Here is a 22,404-nt window from a genome sequence, read left to right on the forward strand (position 1 = left end):
TTGGTGGAGGTGGTGTGATGTTTTAATATGCCATTGGGAAGCAATTATGAACGCATTCATGCTCTGTCTGTCTATGGGCACCCTTGCCAGGGAAAAAGAGACCTAAAGTACAGAATAAAATTGCAAGATTTATGTTTGTTCTAGCCAAACCGACAAATTACGATTTCATGGAAAGGGGCGGGTGCCTATCGCTAAGGCAGTGGCTCCTGGATGTGCACGATGGGGCTTGGCAGAAGTAGAGTATCTGAGAAAACAGGTAGACTCTGAGGGGGAAGATGATATTGAAGTGGATTAGGGTAACTGTTGAATGAACTGGTTTCCAGCCTGGAAGGGGCCAGGGCTTACAAGCCTTTATGAAGCCCCTCAGCCCACCCTACGCACTTCTCAGGCCACACCCTGGGAGAGCAGGTAAGCTATTGATAGGAAAAGTTAACCAATCCTCAGAGGGGATAGGATATTTAAAGATAAGTTTGGGATGGTTTGTTGTGGGTTAGTTGGGTGAGGACAGGAGGTGGAGGATGACATCCTGGAGAACAAAGGAAGAGGGTATGGAAGGAGGGTGGTGGTTATTTGAGAGAGGGTCTGTGGGTTGTTTGTGCTTGGGAGTGAAGAGGAGAGGTAGTTGTGGTAGAAAGTAGAAGTAGGTGCAGCCGTAACAAGTGAAATTTGAGAAAGAGATGTGGTAGTAGAGAGGGAGTAGGAGTAGTAAGGTGTAGTAGTCTAGTAGGAGTAGTGGTATCGAGAAGTGATTAGTAAAGAGGTGATAGTAGTGTGAAGCAGTAGGGCAGTAAGAGTAGTGACGAGCAGAGAGATGGTAGTGATAGGGAGACTGAGTAATAAGAATGAGAAAATAACATCGGAGGTAGTAGTAAGTTGGTAGTAGAAGGTAGTGGTTGTGTACTGGAAGAATTGAGAAGCAGAAGGAAAAATAACAAAGGATGAATGTGTCAATGTGCACACAGATGGAATGTACAATAGAAAGATTTTCTTTTAAAAACAAATGCAACCAAAGGGTAGAGGTAAGTATGCAGAGTTTGAGAACTGAGGCATAGTAGTGGGAGAAGAGGAGAACATCTTGGGTCAAAAGAGTAGAAGAGAGTCAGTCAAGAGCGGGCAGGCGAGCTGAAAAATTGACAATGTGTGGAAGGAGGCACCATCCCAAACTCATTTAAGCGTGGATAGGAGAGGGGGAGAGCTAGAAGATCCCTAGGGAGCCACCGTCTTAGGGAAACCTTCAGTAGCGAAAGGAAGAAACTGACATAAAGAAACATTCTGCTATCTTGGAGTCTGGCACATTATGTGTCAGTTTGTGCGACTCCAGGATTGCCCCACAGTGGTATGTGGTTACTCTAACCTGTGCTCTGTATAAACTGTCAACTTCTCCTAATGCCTTCTAGATGGAAGTGGGAAGATTCCCACTGCCATAGAGAGGCAGGCTCAAGGGAATTCCAGGACTCAGGTGTTCGTCCCTAAATTTGACTTCACTGATTGTGGTCTTACAGCTTGCTAAACCCTCTGAAAACAGGCTTGCAAACTGGCCTCTTAAATGCCTCTTGTTGTACTCATTCTGTTTGCACATCCCTTCTTATGATTTCAGTGGGCATCTCTGGAAGTCGGGCGATGGGCTAGGGGGCAAGGAATGGCTGGAGGTGTGTGGGGGGCGTTTCCCGTCTCTATGCTTAAACTCACAAATGTGCTTCATTAATATCATGTGTTCTGATGATATCACTATATCTTTGTTTGATAGCAGTTTTATAATTCTGTGCATGTTTTACAGGAAGGCAAAACAAGAGAAAGAAAATCTTTGGAAGGAAAAAGTGCGCCTCGAAGAAGAACACAAAAAGAAGCAGTTTGAAGAAGACCAAAGACAGGAGAAAATACGTCTTGAAAAGCAGAAAGCGGACGAAGCAGTTTCTAGGATACGCGACCAAGAAGCCCAACAACAAAAACTAGCAGCAGAGAAACATCGAGAAGAGGAGGAGAGGAACAAACAAGAAGTAGCTCAGAGAGAAGCTGAACAAAGGCAAATACAGCAGGAAGAAGAGAAAAGGAAGCAAGAGCAGATCGGCAAAGAAGCAGAGGATAGGCGCAAGCATCTGGATGAGGAGAAAAAAAGAGCTGAGGTTTTGAGTCGGAAAGAACCAGAGAAGCGCTTCTCTAGGATCAGTTTGGATGAAAACTTTCTGGATAAGATTAAACAAATTGGGGGGAAAAGTCTGAACGCTGAGCGGAGAAAAGAAGGTAAATCATGTGACATTCCTGTTTTTATAGTCATGGCCTGAATACTGTCACCTCATTATGCTTTGCAAAAATGACACAATAGGTACCTACGGTTTTGGGAAGCTGATTCAATAACTCCAACCATATGGTAGTCTAGCGGTGCAGTCATAGAACCTTCCTCATTGTCAGGGTTTAAATTTAGACTACCATCCCCAAAATTGTATAACTCTGCAGTGGTCAGCCATTGCTTTATTCCATAACCAATTTGTGCAGCGTTTTTACCTAATTTGTCTCATTTAATTTGCTCCATACTCGATTTACCGAACGATATATTCGTCCCAGCCAATTGGCTTTTCATATTGATCAAGATATACATTCTTAACAGGTACTTACCGATCAATCTCCAGTGTGGTTTCTCATATTCATTGGCCATTTCTAAATACTTATGCCTTGAAGACGACGCAAGTGTCGAAACACGTGTCGGCTGTTCTTCATTCCAAACCATTAAAATACTGTACTTTGATTGTTGTCTCTTAGCCTAATGGTGTTTAATGCAATTCCATCCCCCACATCCCACAAATTGTTAATTTAGTATCAACCTGTGTGGCCAGGTTGACCGGGATGGGACTGCTGCTCACACCGCCCCTTAGATTTCGTTTCACTGCAGACTCCTATAGTGATAAATAGCGCACAGGTAACCGTGTTGCGAGTCCACAATCCTTGTACCCTTTTTACCTAATTACTGGGAGAAATGGGTTCCAGGTTACTTGGTTTGTTCTCCTTAATTAGATGGAGGTCACAGGAAGCTCTCATCTGAATGGATCTGAAGCTGTTACTTTGTTTTTGTCCAGGGAACACATTTTCAAAGGATTGCATTTTTCCACAGATTTCTCATCTTGATAGAGCATCCCCACAGTGTCTGCTGCTCGGAAAACATCCACAGGCGACGTAGTGAGTCTAAACCTCGTTGTCACATTTCTTGACTGCGCCACTCCTGGACTCCAGACGTGAAGTCTGTGACTGTACATATAGCATGCACTACGCCCCCTACTTCAGTTTGTTGACTCCATGCACTCTGTTCAGAAAATGAAAAATAAATTTCAATGTCTGTGTGTCAGGCCCAAGACTTTGGGTTTGAAGCGCTGCTGGGACTGTAGTTCTAAAACCTACATGTGTTTGGGGGTGGAATATGATACGGAGCAATTGACTCCTGTCATTCCATGAACCCTAAGGCCTTGATTGAATGCTCACCAAACTGGTGGTAGGCAGGCTTCCTTCGAAGCTGCCAGCCACATTGGCCACAAAATCCCCAGGAGTTGAAACTGAAGGGCCCTACCCTAGAAAAAAAGATTACAAAGGAGGCCAGGTGACATGAGATAGTGAGTCTCATCATTCCTCATGTTCCCACAAAATGAATAAGGATTGCAGGCATATGCACAACTGGGACTAAGTCTTGACCCTCCAAAGGGGCACGTGGGGAGTAGTGGGAGTATTTTTTTTTTTTTATTATTATTTTGGATGGCTAATTAAATCAACCTTTCAAAACAAAGTTAAAACATAATGCACATATCATAAAACGAAATTTTGTCCAATACAGTAAAAATCAATAGATTTGCTTAACTAATGATTAAGACAAATGAGTAAAATCCTCCGCACAACTACTTTCAGTTAGCATGTCTAATTCTATGAGTTGGCCAGTAATAACATGTTAAAATCAAATGCAAACACATCACATTCAAGTTGACAATATATATGGAGAGCCAAGTACTCCCCCATTTCTTCTATTAAGCAAGCAACTTACTTACTTGGATATATTGGACATAATATCTTATTTAGAAATTGCATAGTGGCTATTCTTACTGTTATCTTTGGGGTTGCAAACAGCTCATGCCATAGCTCATCATTAGAGCGTCTTATGTAATGGTACCTTGTTAGTTTGTCAGCAATGTATTTTCTCTGCAATTGTAGTGCAACACATTCTATCAGTAAATGTTTCAAAGTTTCTTCAGATTTTTCATCATTACAGAATCGACAAAATGAGGAATCTCTCTTAATAGTTCCCCTCCTTGACAGAACTTGTTTAGTTGGCCATAAATTCAGGCGAAATCTCAATATTTGGTTTCTCAACTTGTGAGAAGGGCATTTTAATAGATAATCAGCAGTGTCCCGGAATTTTGTATGCCCAAACAGAGCTCTATCAAAGTCTTTTAGTTTCATACAATTCTGTTGAGTTATGTGCCAATCTAAATGATACAGTTTGGTTTTGGCTTTAGCAGGATTAGATAGTAAGAGATCCAATGAGATGTTGGCTTCTGTTAGGTCCGACAAGACGGCCGCTCTCCAGTTTGATGGAAATAAATGTTCTGATCTCAACAAATAGTCTGCCAGAATTCTTAACACACTATTGCTGGATAAACCCAACACACATTTCCGAAATAAGCAGCATCTCTTCCAGGATGCTTGAATGTTCACTGAGAGAATTCCCAACTCAAAACGAAGCAGTGCCGTTGGGCTAGAGTTTGGAAGATTCAGAACTTTCTTCCAAAACCTAGCCTCAATTTTGTTCCAATAACCGGCCTGTAAAGGTGACCAGGCTTCAGAACCATAGGTAACAATGGGGATTACTTTCTGCTGATAAAAAATGAGAATGTGTTTGCACGAGAACTTGCCATACTTGTATTGTAAGATTCTCGCTTGCGATATTAAGCTGGATAATTTACCCTTTATACTATCTCTTTGGGGTATGTTAGTAGGAGAGTTGCTAAATGTGACTCCTAAGTATTTGTATTCATTGACTATTTTCAACTTTTGATCGTTCAAGAGCCAAGCATACTGTTTCTTTGCTCTAAATCCATGCCTCCCCAATTCCATCACTTGTGTTTTCTCCAGGTTTAAGGTTAAATTATTCTTGGCAACGTACTGATCGAGTTTGTCAAGCATGTTTTGCAGGCCTCTCGGTGTTTGCGAGATAAGAACTAAATCGTCTGCATACAAAAGCCATGCAATGACCTGCTTGCCAAGTTTGGGAGCATCATTCACAACGTTGTTAAATTCGTTACCGAGATCAAATATAAACAAATTAAACAATGTAGAGGCTAAAATGCAGCCTTGTTTCAGGCCGCGTTTGGTAGGTATTTCATCCGATAGCAGCCCTTCTAAATTCAGTTTAACTTTCATTGAGGTGTTTGAGTGGAGTAAATATATTAATTGCACAAGTGAGGATGGACAGCCAAATTTTAGTAATTTCTCAAATAGTAGGTTCCGATCAACCGAGTCAAAAGCTACTCGAAAATCAACGTACGCCAAATATATTGGTTGATTTCTTGTGGCGTATAACTCTTTAATTGCATTGAGGGTCGTTATGTTAATACTGGTGCCAAGACCTCCCACAAAACTAGTTTGAAATGGATCTCGCCGGTTCTCTTCTGACGCCCAATTATTGAGATCTCTTAGGACAATTCTGCCAAAGATCTTGCCAGGTGCGTCAAGAAGGGAAATCGGACGGTAACTGGCCGGATTCGCTCGATCGCCTTTCTTATAAATTGGCACTGTAATAGCCTTACACCACGACGGAGGAATTGCCTGTTTTATTTGCAGGGCCTGGAAGATAGCATAAAGAATAGATGCCCATAATTCCGGATTCTGTTTTAAGGCATAATTTGATAAGCCGCCAGGCCCTGGAGCTCTTGAAGAGCTAGCTTTGTTTATGTAAAACAAAACATCTTCGCGATCAAAATTAATCTGAAAAGATGAGTTCATTGCTTCTAGGTTCAGCTTTGAGATATTATTGGACGGAAGATCATAAATGCTGGTGAAATAAGCGACCCAACTTTTCTCCGACACACCATTAAGTTGTGCTGTTAGCTGCGGAGCACCTGCTCCATTATTTATCATTTTCCAGATTTGTGATGTATTTTTAGTTTGAACCATCTGTAGCCACTTTTCTCCATCATGTTGGTACATTTCAGCTTTATGACCTCGAGTCCAATTTCTATATTTGGTCTTCAAATTGCGTAGGGCCAGTTCTCGATAATGTGCAGTAGATGAGAAATCTGCCTTTTCTGTTTTCGATACTGCGTCTTTCTATTTCTAATGGCCAGATCAAATACATGAGTGTGCCACTGTCTACTCTTCTTAGTGTCTGGGGTTGAAACAGGGGCAAAAAGATGCATTTTATCATGATAGTCAGTAGTATCCATACCTCTTAGCAGTCGCTGTTGGTCATCTGTTACACTGCATGCAAATGTTTGCAGTGCATCACTTGACCAATGTAGTCTGTTTTGTTGGGGATTTATAATTAAACCATTCAATTGATTTTGACTAGCGCGAAGTTCTTCCTTGGTTTGAATCAAAAACTCAGCTCTCAGAATCCAATGATCACTCGCTGTGGTGGGAACTATCCTAAACTCAGAGATTTTCTCAAACAGCCCTCTATCAACATACATATAGTCAATTATAGCATTTTGAGCACCACAAGTCCAAGTATATGATGGAGGATTATCAGTTTCCACTGCCCCATTTAGTATAATTAGGTCCCAAGTATTAATAAAGGCCCTCCACGGCGAGACCCGATCCATACTTCTTTTCTTAGATGGTGCCAGCAAATGTATGTTCAAATCTCCGGCTAATATTACGTGCGCAATGTCCGGGATAGTTATATTGTCTTCCATTAATGCATTCAGATCATTAAGGAAAGTAGAAGTTGAAATTGCAATTGGGTTCCAATATATGTTTATAACTAAGAATTTCAGTTTTTGGAACATTATTACTGAGCATTGCAAATAAGAGTTTGGATTGGGCCCCTCAGAGATAATGGCTATCGTGGTCATATTAGAGATAGTTGCCAACCCAGACATAGGTCTACCTTTTTGTCCCTTAATTGCTGGAACTAGATGGACATAATGATTGTCCCACGAAAGGGGGACGGTCAGCCAGGTTTCTTGCATCAGAACTAGATCACACTCTTTCAGATCACACTTAGCGTTATTTAACAGATGTTTGTGTCCCCTAGTGTTCCAGCTCATGACTACCATTTTCTGACCTCGGGCATCGGAATCACCGGTTCCTAGTTACGCTTTCCCACAACTGCAACCCCCTACCTGAGGTGTGCTCACCACTAGTTACCTGACTAGCAGGTTTAATGGCAGCCTCCACCGGACGGGATTCTATTGTGGTTGGAATTAAATCAAAGCCCAAATCAAAAAATTCGGATCTAGCGGACCGGATGATATTATAAATGATGCGAGAGCTTAGCCATATGCAGGACACCGTTGGATCACTATCATCGGGGAACTCCACTTGCACCACATCACCTGAGGAGATATCCTCCAAGTTTGGGATATCTGCAAATATTTGCATGATACTTCCTCTGTTCATTATGTATGTTGGAAAGGAACCCCCCCGACAACTGAGGAACAAAGACAGCAATTGGGTAGGCTTTTTACTCTTGGGTGGTGCCTTGAAGTCAGGGTAACTCCGCTTACTAGATGTATCTCTATTCTTACAACATTTTGTCTCTTCCAAAGGAGATTTAAACGTTACATTCTTAGAGGTGTTTTCTCCATGAGATGGATTTACCACATCAGAATGGCCACTCCTCATTGCCTTCAAGGATGATTTGACAATTTGCTGTTCTGCAGTCAAAGCGACTAGACAGTCTTTAATTGTGCATAGAATATTATTTAGCAAATTGTCTTGGGCATCCGAGGTTGTTTTGGTTGTTGATTGGTCATTCTTAGAGGATTTCGCTTCCTGTTTAGAGGAGGCCCTCTCGCCATTAGTATTCTCATCATCTCCTGACTCAGGTTCCTCCACTGATGGATTGAAAATCTGAGATAGTGGATGAGTCACCTGCGGCTTAGGATGGTATTGACTCATGTACTCATCCACGGCCTTTCTAAGATCCTGCGTATTAACTGTGGCATTAGGCACTGGGTCAAGTTTCACTCGATTATTCTTCAATGTAGTTGGCACTTGAGTCGGCGTCGTTATATTACTGGATCCACTCCCTAGTTCCTGCGCAATATGCACCAACTCGTCTAGGGGAGCATAAGGGAGAGTCACATGGTTGGGGTCCGGACCCTTATTCCTCATTCTTTGTCTTTCCTGAGATAGAGTCTGATATTTTTTTGTGATCGCATTGGAAGCTAACATTGAGCATCTATCTGGTTTAGATAGAGATTTAAAGAATTGTTTCGCAGACCCACTTGCAGCCATTATTTCAGATTTCTGATTTTTTGATTTCTTTGGATTTATAATTAATTGATTGGAGGGGCCCTTAGACTTTTTCGCAAATATCGTATAAGCCCCTTTTGACTGCTGTGTTTCTCTTATTTTTGGATCATCAGCTGTAGGAGCCCCTATCTCCTCTTTACTCAGTATCACCTGGTCAGATGAGGGCTCCATTACTGTCAGCTCCACGAGATTTCCTCCTCTCACACCGTTAACAGATTTGGTTATTTCTATTCTTGATCCTGATTGTTGCACCAAAGGTGCATTCATTGTTTCCTTAGCTGTTACTTCTCTTATGATGCCCTCAACAAAGGGCACATCAGTGTTAACGCATCGTATGTTTCCCCCCGCTATAACTGGGCTCAATTTGCCATTTAGTTGGTCATCAGTATTTTTGCAGATTAATAACAACATACCCAATTGTTTTGACAAATGAGCTGCCTGTTCGACGTCAGACTCTTGTTTTTGGGCCAAGGACAAACCAAATGCCTTCTGAGATCTTTGCAAATTATTAACATTATCTTGTATTATATTAATTTTGGAGTCTAAAGTTTCAAACAATCTAGCTAGGGACATCAATGCCATATTCATATTTTCCAATGTTATGGGAGCTTCTTTTTTTGTCAGAGGGTCCGGACTTGTAATCAAGCTGTTTCCATTTAGTCTTCTGGGAGTCGGCGGAATAAATGAAATCGAACTTTCGGAATCGGAAATATCTCCGGTATTAAATAGTGCTGGAGATTTAGAAAGATCAGATTCGTCGTCCTTGGCCACAAGGCAAGAGTCTGATGACTCCAGCTCTATAATTGCAACATCTTTAGCAGCAACAACATCCTGGCTTTCTTTCGGGAGGGGAGCTACACTAGCAACCCCTGAACGAGCATTCTGTAGTATCATTGAGTCAGACAGTGAGATATTACATAACTGTTCTTCCACCTCATTGCCACCATTTGTAACCTGCATCACCTGTGGGTTTGCAACAGATTGCTGGGCAGAGCTCGCCCCTAGGTCGTTACAGAGGGGCTGCGCCTCTATATTTGATACACTTAGATTGTTAAATTCAGGCATTCTAGCTACAGAGCGTGGTGTCCGACAGCTGTTAAACCCAAAGTTTCTTAAATCGCCCATGACGGAATCAAGTCGTGATCTTCTCTTCTTTATTCGCTTGTCCCACGGTGCGCTTTTAACAGAGGGTCGTGCCGTTTTTAGAGACGACGCTGGACTGTCTCTTGAAGTGGACTCCAGTAGGGCATGCACTCGTTCCGTGCTAGGCATGCCAGTACGAAGTGTGTACATCTTAACACTGGGGTGCCTCTTTTTAGACACCACAGGGTTTTTATGGCACTTGATTACAATGCACCTTCCTAATATCTGACTGCAAGACAAAACACCAGCTAAAATAGCCGGCACTGGCCGCGTTGACGCGGCGAAGCGGCAAAGCGGGACTTAACGGGGCTTTACACGGGTGCGCGCGCGCGGTGCGCGCGCCCCTGAGCTTATATAGCTCCTCCCAGCCCTTGGTGCAGTAAAGCCTAAACAAGAAAAAGGTGTGTTATAGTTTGTTTTTATAGTTATTCTTTCTTCATACAGTGCACAGTTCGCTCTTTCTTTCACCTGCTGGGTCTTGTAGTTGATGCAGCAACAAATCCTCAGTCCACAGAAAAAGCGCTGGAAAAGCGTCCGCAGCAAAGCGGGACTTAACGGGGCTTTACACGGGTGCGCGTGGGAGTATTTTAAGCAAAAGAGGCTGCAGCAGGTATGGCTTTGGCATAGACAGCGGGACCAATGCAGGTATTGAAAAAAGGTTGCACGCCCTCTATGACCTCTGCAAAGCCGAAGAAGGCCTCCGTGTCGATGCTGTCTGCAGCTGAGGCGCTGAGGGCACAAGGCAGGCAACTCTCTTTGAGGGCAGATCCAACAAAGGACCAGGACTGCTCTCCTGAATCCAGGTCGGACGACTTTGCGTATAGACTCTATATTTCATGAGGGACCCCATCCCCTTTGGGATGGATCTTTTGTTGGGTGTGGAGTTAGATCAAATACCAGACTTTGTCCGACTAAGCAGCTCATGGAGCTGGCCGCGGGTATGCTTAATGCAAGTGGGCTGGATACGTTCTCGGCTGTCGCAAGGTTCTGTATGCGTGCACCCAAATGTCCAGTATGGGAGGGTGGTTGTGAGGTTATCTTTGGCCTTGGTGCCCTGGCTAGGCCATTGCAGCCGTACAAGTTCACGATGATCTAGAACATAGGACTACAGTTGGAGTGGACTTTGCCTTTTAATGCAACAATAGCTGACTCGATTACAATGCTTTGGCAACATCGGTGCTCAGCACCAGTGGTTGACAGTGAGCTCACCAAAAATACAAGCCTGCTAGAGGTGACTTGCCTTTCCCTAAGTTGCACCCGACCCCTGAAGTGTTTGTGGTCCAGGCCTAGACCATCAATTTGAGACCTTTGAAAAGAAGGTATTTGCATACAGGAGCATGGCGTGGAAGGCTATCAATACCTCCTGCTCTTTTGCCAAGTACTCTCATGTTATCTGGAAGGTTATTTTGCATTCAGCCTCCCATCTACCTGAAGGGGAGTTGAGAGATGGCTTCTTGGATAATATGAATGACGGTAAGGCGATTGCATGCCTCGCTCTCCTGGCGGGCTTCGACGTGGTGAATTGTCGTGAGGTGATGGTGATGTTGACGGTTCTTCGGGGGACTTCATACCGTCGAGGAACAGGCTTCTCGCTGGATGTACAGGCTTAGCTCCTTGACATGGCCTTCAATGGAGAGCATCTATTCGGATCGAAGGCCAGTGTGGCCCTACAAAGGTTCAGGGACTGCAAGGTTGTAGTGAAATCGCTGGGATTGGCTGTCCAGCAACCTGCAAAGCAGTCTTTTTCATTCAGCTTGAGGCACAGGGGTTTTAGATATTGGACCCCCTTTGTGAGAAGGACGTAAGCAGTTGCCGCAAACAAGGGTAAAGAAGGATTTCATGCACCAGCATTGATAGGAGGCAATGAAAGGCCAGTCTTCGGTCTCAACGGTGCCTACGTCATCAAAGCCCCTTTGAATTCTCTCCACATGCTTCTCTGGTTTGAGGAAAATTCTGAGTACAGTGGTAGGTGGAAAATGTCCTCCAACGCCCGAGTCCTCCTTTTGGTGGAACAAGGGTACTGCCTTCCCTTTCTCAGTAAGCCCTGGACAGATCCCCCTCCTCTTCCTTATCAGCCGGAAACCGAACTCTAGGAAGAACTGAAATCCCTGCTCATGACATGCGCAGTAGAGGAGATGCTGGCCAGGGAGAGGTACTTACTGGTACTCCCACTACTTCCTGGTGCTCAAGAAGGGGAGTATACCATCCCATCCTGAGAAAGGACAAGTACATGATGGTGACTCTGAGAGAGATTCTCCAGGCTCTACATTACACAATTGGTTGGTGTTGTGTAGTGTCTGCTGTCATATTGTAGCCAGGTAATCAGGAGACCCTCCGGCACCGGTATATATAAATATGAAAACTCTTTATTGTTACAGGGTTAAGTTACAGAAATGGGAGTAGGGAGCAAGTATAAATGCATTCATCTCAGTTGTTCTCCCATCCGGTCTGTCCCCAAATGCCACTGCTGGAACCTTATCACACCACAAGATTCCAGCCCAGGGAAACATTCCTAGACTTGCATTGATACACCAATGCAAGTGCATACCACACATTCCCTTTTTGTTATTAAAATAACACATCTTTATCAAAGCATACTCCTCACTAGCCTAAACCAACTCACCATCCACCATGCTAACAACATCTTAGTACACTCGCCATCCACCATGCTAACAACTTCTCATTACACTCACCATCACCCGAAACCAAACAAACATCACACACCGCACACTTACTCCCAAGGAACATATAAAAGTAAGAAAAGGAAAGTAAAGTGACAAACACAAAGAACACATGAAAACACACGCAACTGCCAAAGAAGCAGAACGCAAAAAGAACACATTGACAGGGTTGATCAAGTCCCATCAAAGTGGTGAACACAGAAAAATACATGCATGTTTTCACTTTTGCGCAATCCATAAATACACGTGTAAAGTCATTCAATCTCAATCACCCCGTCCCTACTATTCAAGGGAAATAAATTACAAGGCATTCATCCCGTCCCTACTGTTCATGGGGAAATAAATTATCTGGATCCTCATAAACATCTGGGCCAAAATACAGAATGGTGCAACCTGCCTTTTCACACATCGGGCATACTACAAACAATGTATACATTCCATTGAGCTTCATCTACTAAACACCAAATGCTCTCCCATAAATCCACTTGGATGCCCATACACCATAACATTTAACTTGGCCTCACATCATAACTCTATAGACACTCTCATTCCATTGGCCTCATTTCACATACACTTTGTCTCATAAACACATTTGCACAATTGTACTCACTCATATCCACAATATAATAACCTTAATGTACTCACCTGTGTACTTTTACACAATAACATTCTATCTGTTCTATAATATTTCACCTTAAGCTACTAATAACACATCACATGCATCAAATTCGCACGATAACAATAGTACATTGCATTTCCAGCTTTCCCAAAAATACATTTCTACCCATTGTATTTCTACTTCTCTTAACAATACTTTTACACTTGGGCATATACATATTGTCACTCTATGAAAATGTCCATCTGCAAAATAAATGTTATTGAACAAACATAAAATCTAGACTGTATGCAAATTCATCCTAAAAAGTCCATGGGTCCATAAGTGCAATCACCTTTATCCTGCAAAACCTAACAAACGTTACCAACACTAATAGTGCATCACAATCTATAAATTGTGCAATATAATTCGACACCCCCACATTCTGTCCACTCATATCTGCACCTACCCAGCCAGGCACAGCACACAACTCAAACATGCACACCAAAATGACATTTTCCTCATGACAGCACGACAATTTCCACCTGCATAGACCTTACTAGTAAATACTCAATTTCAGCTTCACATTATCATTTCATTTCCTCAATGTGTTATCTTCCATTTGCCAGTGAGAGTGCAATCCAAATTCCCCACAAAAATCCAATTCTTTACAATACATAAATACATTTCTTTTACAGAAAATACATTCCCTTGTCTTTTAGCCTTGTAACGTGCTCCAACTGCGTGTGTCCATTAGGAAAAGTGTCACCCACAGTTTTAAACTGCCGATATGACAGTACATCTGCATCAGCCAGAACAAACAGTATACAAGAGGCGTTGTGCCCCATCTCTTGTCACGCAAAGAAACGTAATGTAAAAATAAACACGAGGGTTGTGCTCGCATTGTCAGCACTCATCACATCTTATTACACAGAAAGCAGTTTAAAATCCTTCTGTGTACATCATTACTCTGGCCACACTGCTACAGCCTTTTCTTTTCCTTATGAAGCGAAGAAAGGGAAAAATCCCGAAGCGCTTTCAGGAATGGGATCCGAACACTGAACTCAAGTTCTCGCCTTCGCCAACACGCCTCAGCATTCCATGGTGTCATCATTGCACATCCAGCTTCCAGACCACACTGATCTGCAGCGAGTAAACCGTATTAACGGTAACTGGGCTTTAGCTGCACATAAGTTTATGGTGCAGCTCTCTCCTCTCACGCCTATACAGTTTCAAAAGGCAACGCTCAAACCGCATTGTACCTCCTCTCATTTGGTTTACTCTTACAGAACTTTAAGGAGATGGGACTTTTCTTTATCATTTAATTTGCAACATCTAGACTCTCCTCGGGGAGAAATAGCACAGAAATTGGAAGACAAGGGGATCCGCATGAAGGTGGATACTGCGTGGGCCTGTTTGCTAGGGGGGGTTCCCCAGACCGCGTAAGCTGAAACATGAAAGCAAATTGAAAGATCTAGCGTATGTCCTGGCAAAGAGAACGATTGCGATGGGCTAGAAAGCATGTCATAGGCCCAATATGGAAACGTGGTGGAGGGATTTGCAGAAGTGGGAGGAGGCGGAAACAGTGGTATGGCAGGAAGTGTGTGAAGGGGAGACAGAAGAAGAAGCCGGAGCCCTAGCGGGTTGGAAGCAATTGATAGTTGAACTATTTGGGCCCTCGCATGATGGATCAAGTGATGGAGACTCAATGAGCTCTGCCGAAGTGGAATCCCCACAGCAAGAGGTGGAGTCTGGAAATGTGGGGGAGTAGGTTTGGGAGGGGGGAGGGACGGGGAGGTACAGTGGGCTGGAATATAACAATTTATGTGTATTTATGATTGACATGATGTATCCACTGTAAATTGGGTTTGGTTTGTTTGTTTTTGGAAAATTAATAAAATCGTTTAAAAAAAAAAAAAACATCTAGACTCTCCTCAGTACTCTCACTTTTTTTTAGTGCTTTGAGGCAGGGGTGTACTCTATCCCAGAAGCAGCACCATATTCAAACAGCTGCCACCAGCCATACATATGGGTCAGCATTCACAGCACCTTAAATTTTGTCTCCACATGTACACCAGGCTCTGTACCTTCCGGTTGCGTGCAAGGGCGCATTTGTACCATTCCCCTACAGGACTTATACCTAGGGCACCTTCCACATGCTTGACTTTGGCGCTTTCTTTTCCTGGCTGCCCTTTCTTCATTCACACAGCCATTCCTCCTGGTTTCTTCATTTAGACAGCCTCCTGAGACACATTTTCCTCCTTTTGGCTGCTTGTCTCCCTTATTGCTCCTTTCCCACTGGATCAGGCAATTCCAGCAAAGAAATCCTCGTCGCCACTTGTGGTTTCTGGTGTCATATTGTAGCCAGGTAATCGAGAGACACTCAGACACCGGTCTATATAAATTGGAAGACTCTTTATTGTTACAGGGTTAAGTTATAGAAATGGGAGTAGGGAGCTACCATAAATGCATCCATCTCGGTTGCTCTCCCATCCTGTCTGTCCCCAACTGCCAGTGCTGGAACCTTATCACACCACAAGATTCCAGCCGAGGGAAACATACCTAGACTTGCATTGATACACCAATGCAAGTGCATACCACATGTTGCTCGACCTTCAGAACACCTACGTTCACGTGCCAATCACTCGGAAGCACCGGGGCCTAACATTTATAGTGGACACTTAATTACTAGTTCATCTGATGGCAGTTGTCGCAGCATGCCACAGTAGATCCAGAGTCTTCGTATTCACATACTTGGATGATTGGCTGATCAAAGATCATTCCCCAGAGCAGGGTTCAAGGCATCTCGAGGACACTTGCTCGCTGCTGCAAAGCCTGGGTTTCTCCCTGAATTTGAAGAAGTGCCACATGGCACCAGCACAGAGGCTCCAATTTAACAGAGCAGTCCTGGATACTCCAGTGCTGAAGGCTTTTCCCCAGAGGAGAGTCACCAGCATCAGACAAATGGTCAGAGTTCCAGAACTCCAGCAGTCTACCAGCATCAGCCTACTTCTGTATTCTAGGCTTCATGGCATCCTGCATTTTTTTGGTGCTAGAGGTCAGACTTCGGATGCGCGCTCCCTTCAGTTATTTATCGTGAGCCAATGGTCTAAATTCTCAGGTGACATGACGGCTATCCTCCAGATATCGAGGGACTTGAGCGACAACCTCTGGTGGGGGGTTAAGCAGGAGAAAACGATGGCTGTTCTGCGGACTTTGGCCAGAAGCTCAAGTGGATATGGACGCTTCTCTGAAAGGCTTGGGCGCTCACTGCAGGAATCTGCAGGTGGGCTGCCTCTGATCCCAAGTGGAACCATTGGTGCATGAACCTGCTGGCGCTGCGAGCAGTCAGTCCAGCTTTTGAGCCTTCTCTCTGGGGTAAAAAATGTCCTGACTCTGAAGGACGATACAGTAACCATGCACTACCTCAACAAGCAAGGGGTGTGTTCTCACTGCCCCTGTGCAGAGAAGCCATGCAGCTTTGTTTCTAGTTACTGGAGAACGATATTTCAATCCCTGCAGCCAATCTAGAAGAGACAGAGAACGGTTTGGCAGAGCACAGTCTCTCACAAGTGGGGGATCTGCCCAGAGCTCATTTTCCCTGGCCAGGTTGTCTTAGCAAATAGGCACGATACAGGACTATCTGGCTTCCTTATCTCTGTTAAGGAGTAAAGAGCTGTCCGGAGCAAGGCTTGTTTTTCTCTACATTCCAACCATTGTAAATAATTTCCTTAGGCCACTATATGTTGTCTCTGCTTTGCATCTTAACTCTCTCTCCTTCATGCCTGCTCCTTTTGAGCCCCTGCATACCTACTCATGCAAACAACATCCATTTTAGTGACCATGACGTTGGCTAGATGAGTCAGTGAACTCCAAGCACTTTCGTGCAAGCCACCTTGCCTTAAATTCTGTAAAAAGTAAGTCTCTCTGAAGTTCCAACCCAAGTTTCTGCTGACAGTGGTGTTGGATTTACATTGTAGAGTGTGGAGGTACTGGTTTTCTTTCCACCACCTCGCCCATCCAAGGAGGAGGAGGAGGAGACTCCACAGATTGGATCCAAAGAGGCCTTTAATTTTCTTTCTGGCAAGGACACCTTCTGTCCGGCGGGATGACCAGCTGTTAGTTGGCATTCTCCCAGTTCAGGTTGGGGGAAAGTAGTGATGAAGCAGACAATCCCTCGTTGTGTGCATCTCTGAATGTTATGAGAAGGCAAAGAAGGGAGTACTTTGACCTCCTCCCATGTGGCATGGGGGAAGGTGGCCGCTACCTGACCCTGGGCCAGTTTCATGAAGGAGGATCAAATGGGAGGAGACAGCTACCGGGGAGATGTCGTGACTTCACTGAACGAGACCCAGTATCTACCCCTTTCCCATGAGGAAGACTCCTTTTATATCCAAGGCCCTTTTTCATGGGGAAGACCCTCTGATGCCCCAGACCCTCATGGCATACTGTCAGATACATGTTCCCGCTGGTGGGAGAAGTGAACCCTCTTCTTGATATTTTCATGGTCAAATGCACAACCATGACACTAACGCACGCTGCTCAAACGCAGCAATGTGTCCTTTAAGGTTGCTTATTGTAAAATCAGTAAATAGAACTATTACAATTCCATGGGTTTTACAACATCTAGGAACTTCAACTCCCAGAATTCTCCAAGTACTGAGACAAGGAAGATGCAGGAGTTTCAACCATGTACCAAGAACTTGAACCGCAATGAGTAGTCAAGCTGTTTTTCTATAGCACCTGTGTGCTGGACATTTAAACCTGGCAATGCACACTGTTACGAGAGGCAGTGAAGGAGAAGACGTTGGCTCATGTTCAAGGGCTTACAAACGGTACGTATCGGCGTGGCAGAACGGAAGCAGCTGCCACAGGAGAGACACTGAAGCAGAGACTGAAATGCCGTGGAGACACTTTGAGCCGCGAGGAAGGTCCTGGGCCCTCGGTGAGTGGAGATGCTGGCGTTCTCCATTTCTGATCCTGAGGGGAAGCAGACGTACAATCGCGGAGCCACGCGGGAGGCCAGAAGAACATCTACAGCCTCCAGATTGGAAAGCGGGTGACAGCAGCATACCGCAGAAGCACGAATCTGACCGGGGATGCTGGAGAAAGCCCCTGAGACTACCCGAGGGTCATTACTCCAATATTGATGAAACGGAGAAGCACATGAGAAGTCTTGGTAAGCCAAAGACAGCAAAGCAATTGATATAAATATAAAAGTCATGGCAGGCGAGTACAATAAACAGTTGGCATTGCATAAAGGAACCTGCAGGACAGTACACCATGCAATTTGCAAGCCCCAAGAAATGAAGAAAAGATCAGTATTTATTTATTAAATCGGGAACGTTGGATGTTAAAGGAAGACCTTGCTATCCAGACCGCAGAGAAAGTTGTATTAAAGATAGACTGTTAAAGACTTGGTCACCTAAACAGGAATCTTGTGAGTGCAAACATACCAAGGAACTGTTTACACAAGTGACTAATCTGGGCATTTTTATTGGAATTATACGTTTCAGTTGTGAACACTTTTTTGGCCAGTTCAATATGTTTTCCTTACACATTGTCACTTGTTTATAATGTGAGGGTCAGGATAGGACGTTTTGGAGACCAAGACAGTATTTCAGTTATTGACATCCTGACACAGACTGATCTTTAGTTTTGGTTTATAGGCAGGAAACTCTTCTTTAGCGTAGGTCAGAGAAGCATTTTTCCAACCCTTTTTTCTTTTAATAAATATCTTTTTGTGGAAACATGGCAACCTAAGTCCGGCTTTCATTTCGGAACCCTCACAGTACCCACTGGCCCAATGGGCACACTCTTCCGTGGGGTGTAGCTGCATCATCTGCCTTGCAGAGGAGTGTACCAGTTAGAGAAATCTTAGGCCACTTCATGGGCCTCTTTACACATCTTCTCTAAGCACCACAGCCTGGATTTGACCAGGGGATATAGATGCCTGTTTTGTCAGGGTGGTGTTTTTTTTTTTTTGTAAGCTTCCAGCCCGCCTCCTGCTGTTACTTTGTGGTCAAGATGAGGAATCTGTGGGCGAATGCAATCAATTGAAAGAGAAATTATTTACTGATAATGTTATTTCTATGGATTCCTCCCTACCTTCCACTTAGCTTATTTAGCTTGATGTATTCTTCTTTTGGATGAGTGGTAGAGGAACGGTTGGTGCTTTTTTGCGTCTTTATCTACTGGCCATTAGTCTTGCCTGCGTGTTCCTCACTGTGTAATAAAAATAAAAAATAAGAGGGAGGAATATTGTTGTTCTGTTCCTAACTAAGGTTTGGGGGCGTAGTGCGTGCTGTATGTACAGTCACAAACGTCCCGTCAGGAGATGAGTGGTGTGGTCGAGGCTTGAGGAGTCAAGGAGCTGACTTTGAGCCATACCAATAAGTAATTGCACCTTTTTTTGCTTGGAATCAGGAGTGCTTGGGTGCTCTTATAAAATGTATCGGGCTTCTGTCTCACTTTAGAATGCACCTGACCCAATAATGTACGTTTTCTCCAGCATGGGGTCTGGCATGGATTCACATGCTCATGAATATTCCCCGTCGTCAGGCTGGGAATCCTCGGTAAAGAAAAAACCAGTATCAGTTTCGTTTCTGATCTGTCTTTCGTAGTAATAACCAATCACTGGTCTCTGCGTCATACTGACCACAGCCAATGACTGCCCTCTACCTAAGCACCGCCTCTGGCAGCCATCTTCAGATTTTTACCGCACGTTCATGTGTTGGGATCCTCGTGCTATTGCTCTCGAGCGTTAGTGCTATTTTTTCGCGCTTTTTCACAAAAACTTCGATTCTTTCGGTCAAAAGAGCCTCAAGCTCCACCGATCCTACATCCGATCAACGGGGACCCGTGTCGGATTCATCTGTGCCCCTCAAGGGTGAAGATTTCGTCGAGCTACACTTCGGAGGACTCCAGAAGCTTCTCAGGCCCGGTCTCGGAGATGGCCCAGGAGAAGGGAAGCTCGACGCCCGGAAAGCTGTTCAGGGCCTGCCCTGGATGCCAGCTGCAGAACGTCTTCAAGGAGGACGAACACTCTTTCTGCCTTTACTGCCTTCATGGGGACAAGACGCACGTGGAGAAGGACTGTGCGTTTTGCGGCAACATGTCGGAACGGACCATGAAGGACCGCCATCAACGTCTCGCCAGCTGGCTGGAGGGTAAGAGCCCGTCTGGCGAGAAGAAGAAGAAATCTGAGCGGTCTTCTAAGACCTTTGAGGGCGCCCCGGCGACGGGGGCCCAACATAAGGCCAAGCACCGCGAGTCCGCTGGCACCGGGAGCGCCGAACGGTCGGGCTCTACGGGCGCCAGGCAGGGTGCACCCTCCCCGGCACCATCAACCACGAGCCAACGCTCTGGGTCGGGTAAGAGGAAGGCCGAGCACCCGGCGAAGCTCCTGGAGAGGCCCCGGTCGAGCTCTAAGGCAGAGGAGGAGCGTGGCAGTGCCCCCTCCCTCAAGGATAAGGCGGTGAGCGCACCTAAGGTGGTGAAGGCCTTGATCCATTCGACCAAGCCCTCTATCGAAACGGTCGCGGCGGCCCTGGCCCAGCCTGTGGAGGCTGCACCAGTGGTGGCGGCCTCGGGGCCCAGAATCTCCCTGCCTCCTCGGAGGGAGTCTTCTTTTGTGCCCATCGATAGGACCCCCGTGAAACCCTCCGTGGGGAAGAAGGGGGGGCAGGGCGTCGTCGTAGATTCGGCCTCAACCTCAGAAGAGGAGCTGATCGAGGTCTTAAGCCACGGCCTAGGCGTGGAACAAGACCAGCCCGTCGGAATGGGCCCCGACGCAGGTGACGACGACGACATCGTCGAGGATACCGACGGGGCCCCTGCTCGCCCGTCGGATTCCCCTCTGCCAGCGCCGCAAGACAACTCAGCGGCCATTTTGTTGGCTATACAGTCCTTATGCTCCGAGATAAGGACGAGACTACCGTTACCGACGGAGGAACCTCTCCCGTCGGGGGATCCAGAACCGGGACCTTCTGGTGTTCCCCCTACCAAGAAAAGAAGGATCCATCCACCGCCTCCTTTTCAACCGTCGCGCCCCGTCCAGCCCTCCTCCCCGTCCACCCGAGGGGATGATACGGGGACTGACACGGCAGCGACGGGTACGGACGACGAGGCATACGACGAGGATTTTCCGTCGTCGCCTCCCACCAGGGCTTCTCCGCCCGACGAGATTGGATCGTTCCACTCAATGATCGCCAGGGCATCCGAGCTTTTCCAACTCTGCCCTGAGGAGAAGAAAAAGGAAGGCTTCCTTTACCAACGGCGCGAGGCCAAGAGGAAGACGGTCCTCGCAGTGCCTCTGTTGGACGACATTTGGGATGAGGGCCTTTCCCTCCTCAAGAACCCTTCCACGACGCCAGCGAAAAGAGACCGGTACGAGAAAAAGTACCGGGTCCCGGACTCGGCCCCCCTATGCCTCCGGGCGCAGCCTACCCCGGACTCCGTCGTCTCCGCGGCAGCCAGGAAGAAAGCGGGAGGGGGTGCGGCCTCCACGTCGACTTCCCCGCCGGACGGCGAGGGAAAGAAATTGGATGCCATGGGACGTAGAGTCATCTCGTCGGCGGCGACGACGATTAAAGCGGCCAACGCCTTGGCTATCGTGGCCCGCTACGACAGGGAACTCTGGTACAAGATAGCTCCCCTGCTGGATTTTCTGCCGGACGACAAGAGGGCGGAGGCCCTTGAGATCCTGCAGGAAGGTGAGGTGGCCTCGGACCACGCCATCACCGTGGCGACGGACATCGCCGACACTGGGTTCCGCCAGATGGGCAACGGCGTTTGCCTTCGACGTCGTGGATGGCTCAAGGCTACGGACTTTCGGCAGGACGTCCAGACCAGGGTCCTGGACATGCCCTTCGACGGGAACAACCTGTTTGGGAAGACAGTGGACGATTCCCTTCAGGCCATCAAGGCGGATACTGAGACGGCCCGGGCCCTTGGAGTACTGCAGCAACGGCGGACGCCCTTTCGGAGCGGCGGAGGCAAGGGCGCCTCCAAAGGTTCCGGCGGCGGTTTCGCTTCCTACCGTCAAGCGGCCCGCTCGTCGTCGCAAGAGGCCTACAGAGGACGAGGCAAGTCTGGCGGACCCCGCCGTCGTCGCCAAGGAGGCCAAGGCGGCAAGGCCGCGTCCAAGCAGGATTGAACCGGCCGTGGGGTCGGGCCCCCACCGAAGCACCCCGGTGGGAGGCCGGCTGGCGGGCTTCGTCAGCGTGTGGGAGTCCATCTCCACCGACCGTTGGGTGCTGGACGCCCTGGCCCGGGGCCACGCGCTCGAGTTTCAAAGAAGGTGCCCGCGCGTCCCCCCCGTGGCCAGGAAAGAACTTCACGTCCCTCAACTTCTCCTGGAGGTAAAGGCGATGCTCAGAAAGGGCGCCATCGAACTCGTCCCAAAGAGGCTTCGGGGCTCCGGAGTCTACTCGCGATACTTCCTCGTGAAGAAGAAGACGGGAGGATGGCGCCCCATCCTGGACCTGCGACGCCTGAACAAGTTCATCAAGGCGCAGAAGTTCCGGATGG

The 22,404-nt window shown here is 46.3% G+C and overlaps 1 protein-coding gene across 7 annotated transcripts in view; it reads left to right on the forward strand.

Annotated features, from left to right (window-relative positions):
• Window positions 1–22,404, forward strand: part of ITSN2 (intersectin 2) — a 2,589,317-nt gene that overhangs the window by 1,223,060 nt on the left and 1,343,853 nt on the right. For all 7 annotated transcript variants that reach the window (XM_069605851.1, XM_069605856.1, XM_069605854.1 and 4 more), the window contains one exon: window positions 1,778–2,241. In XM_069605851.1, coding sequence (XP_069461952.1) covers window positions 1,778–2,241 — 464 coding nt within the window. The remainder of the gene's footprint in view (window positions 1–1,777; window positions 2,242–22,404) is intronic.

Source organism: Ambystoma mexicanum, chromosome 4p, assembly GCF_040938575.1.
Source record: "Ambystoma mexicanum isolate Mex_15411 chromosome 4p, UKY_AmexF1_1, whole genome shotgun sequence".
NCBI classification, from domain to species: Eukaryota; Metazoa; Chordata; class Amphibia; order Caudata; family Ambystomatidae; genus Ambystoma; species Ambystoma mexicanum.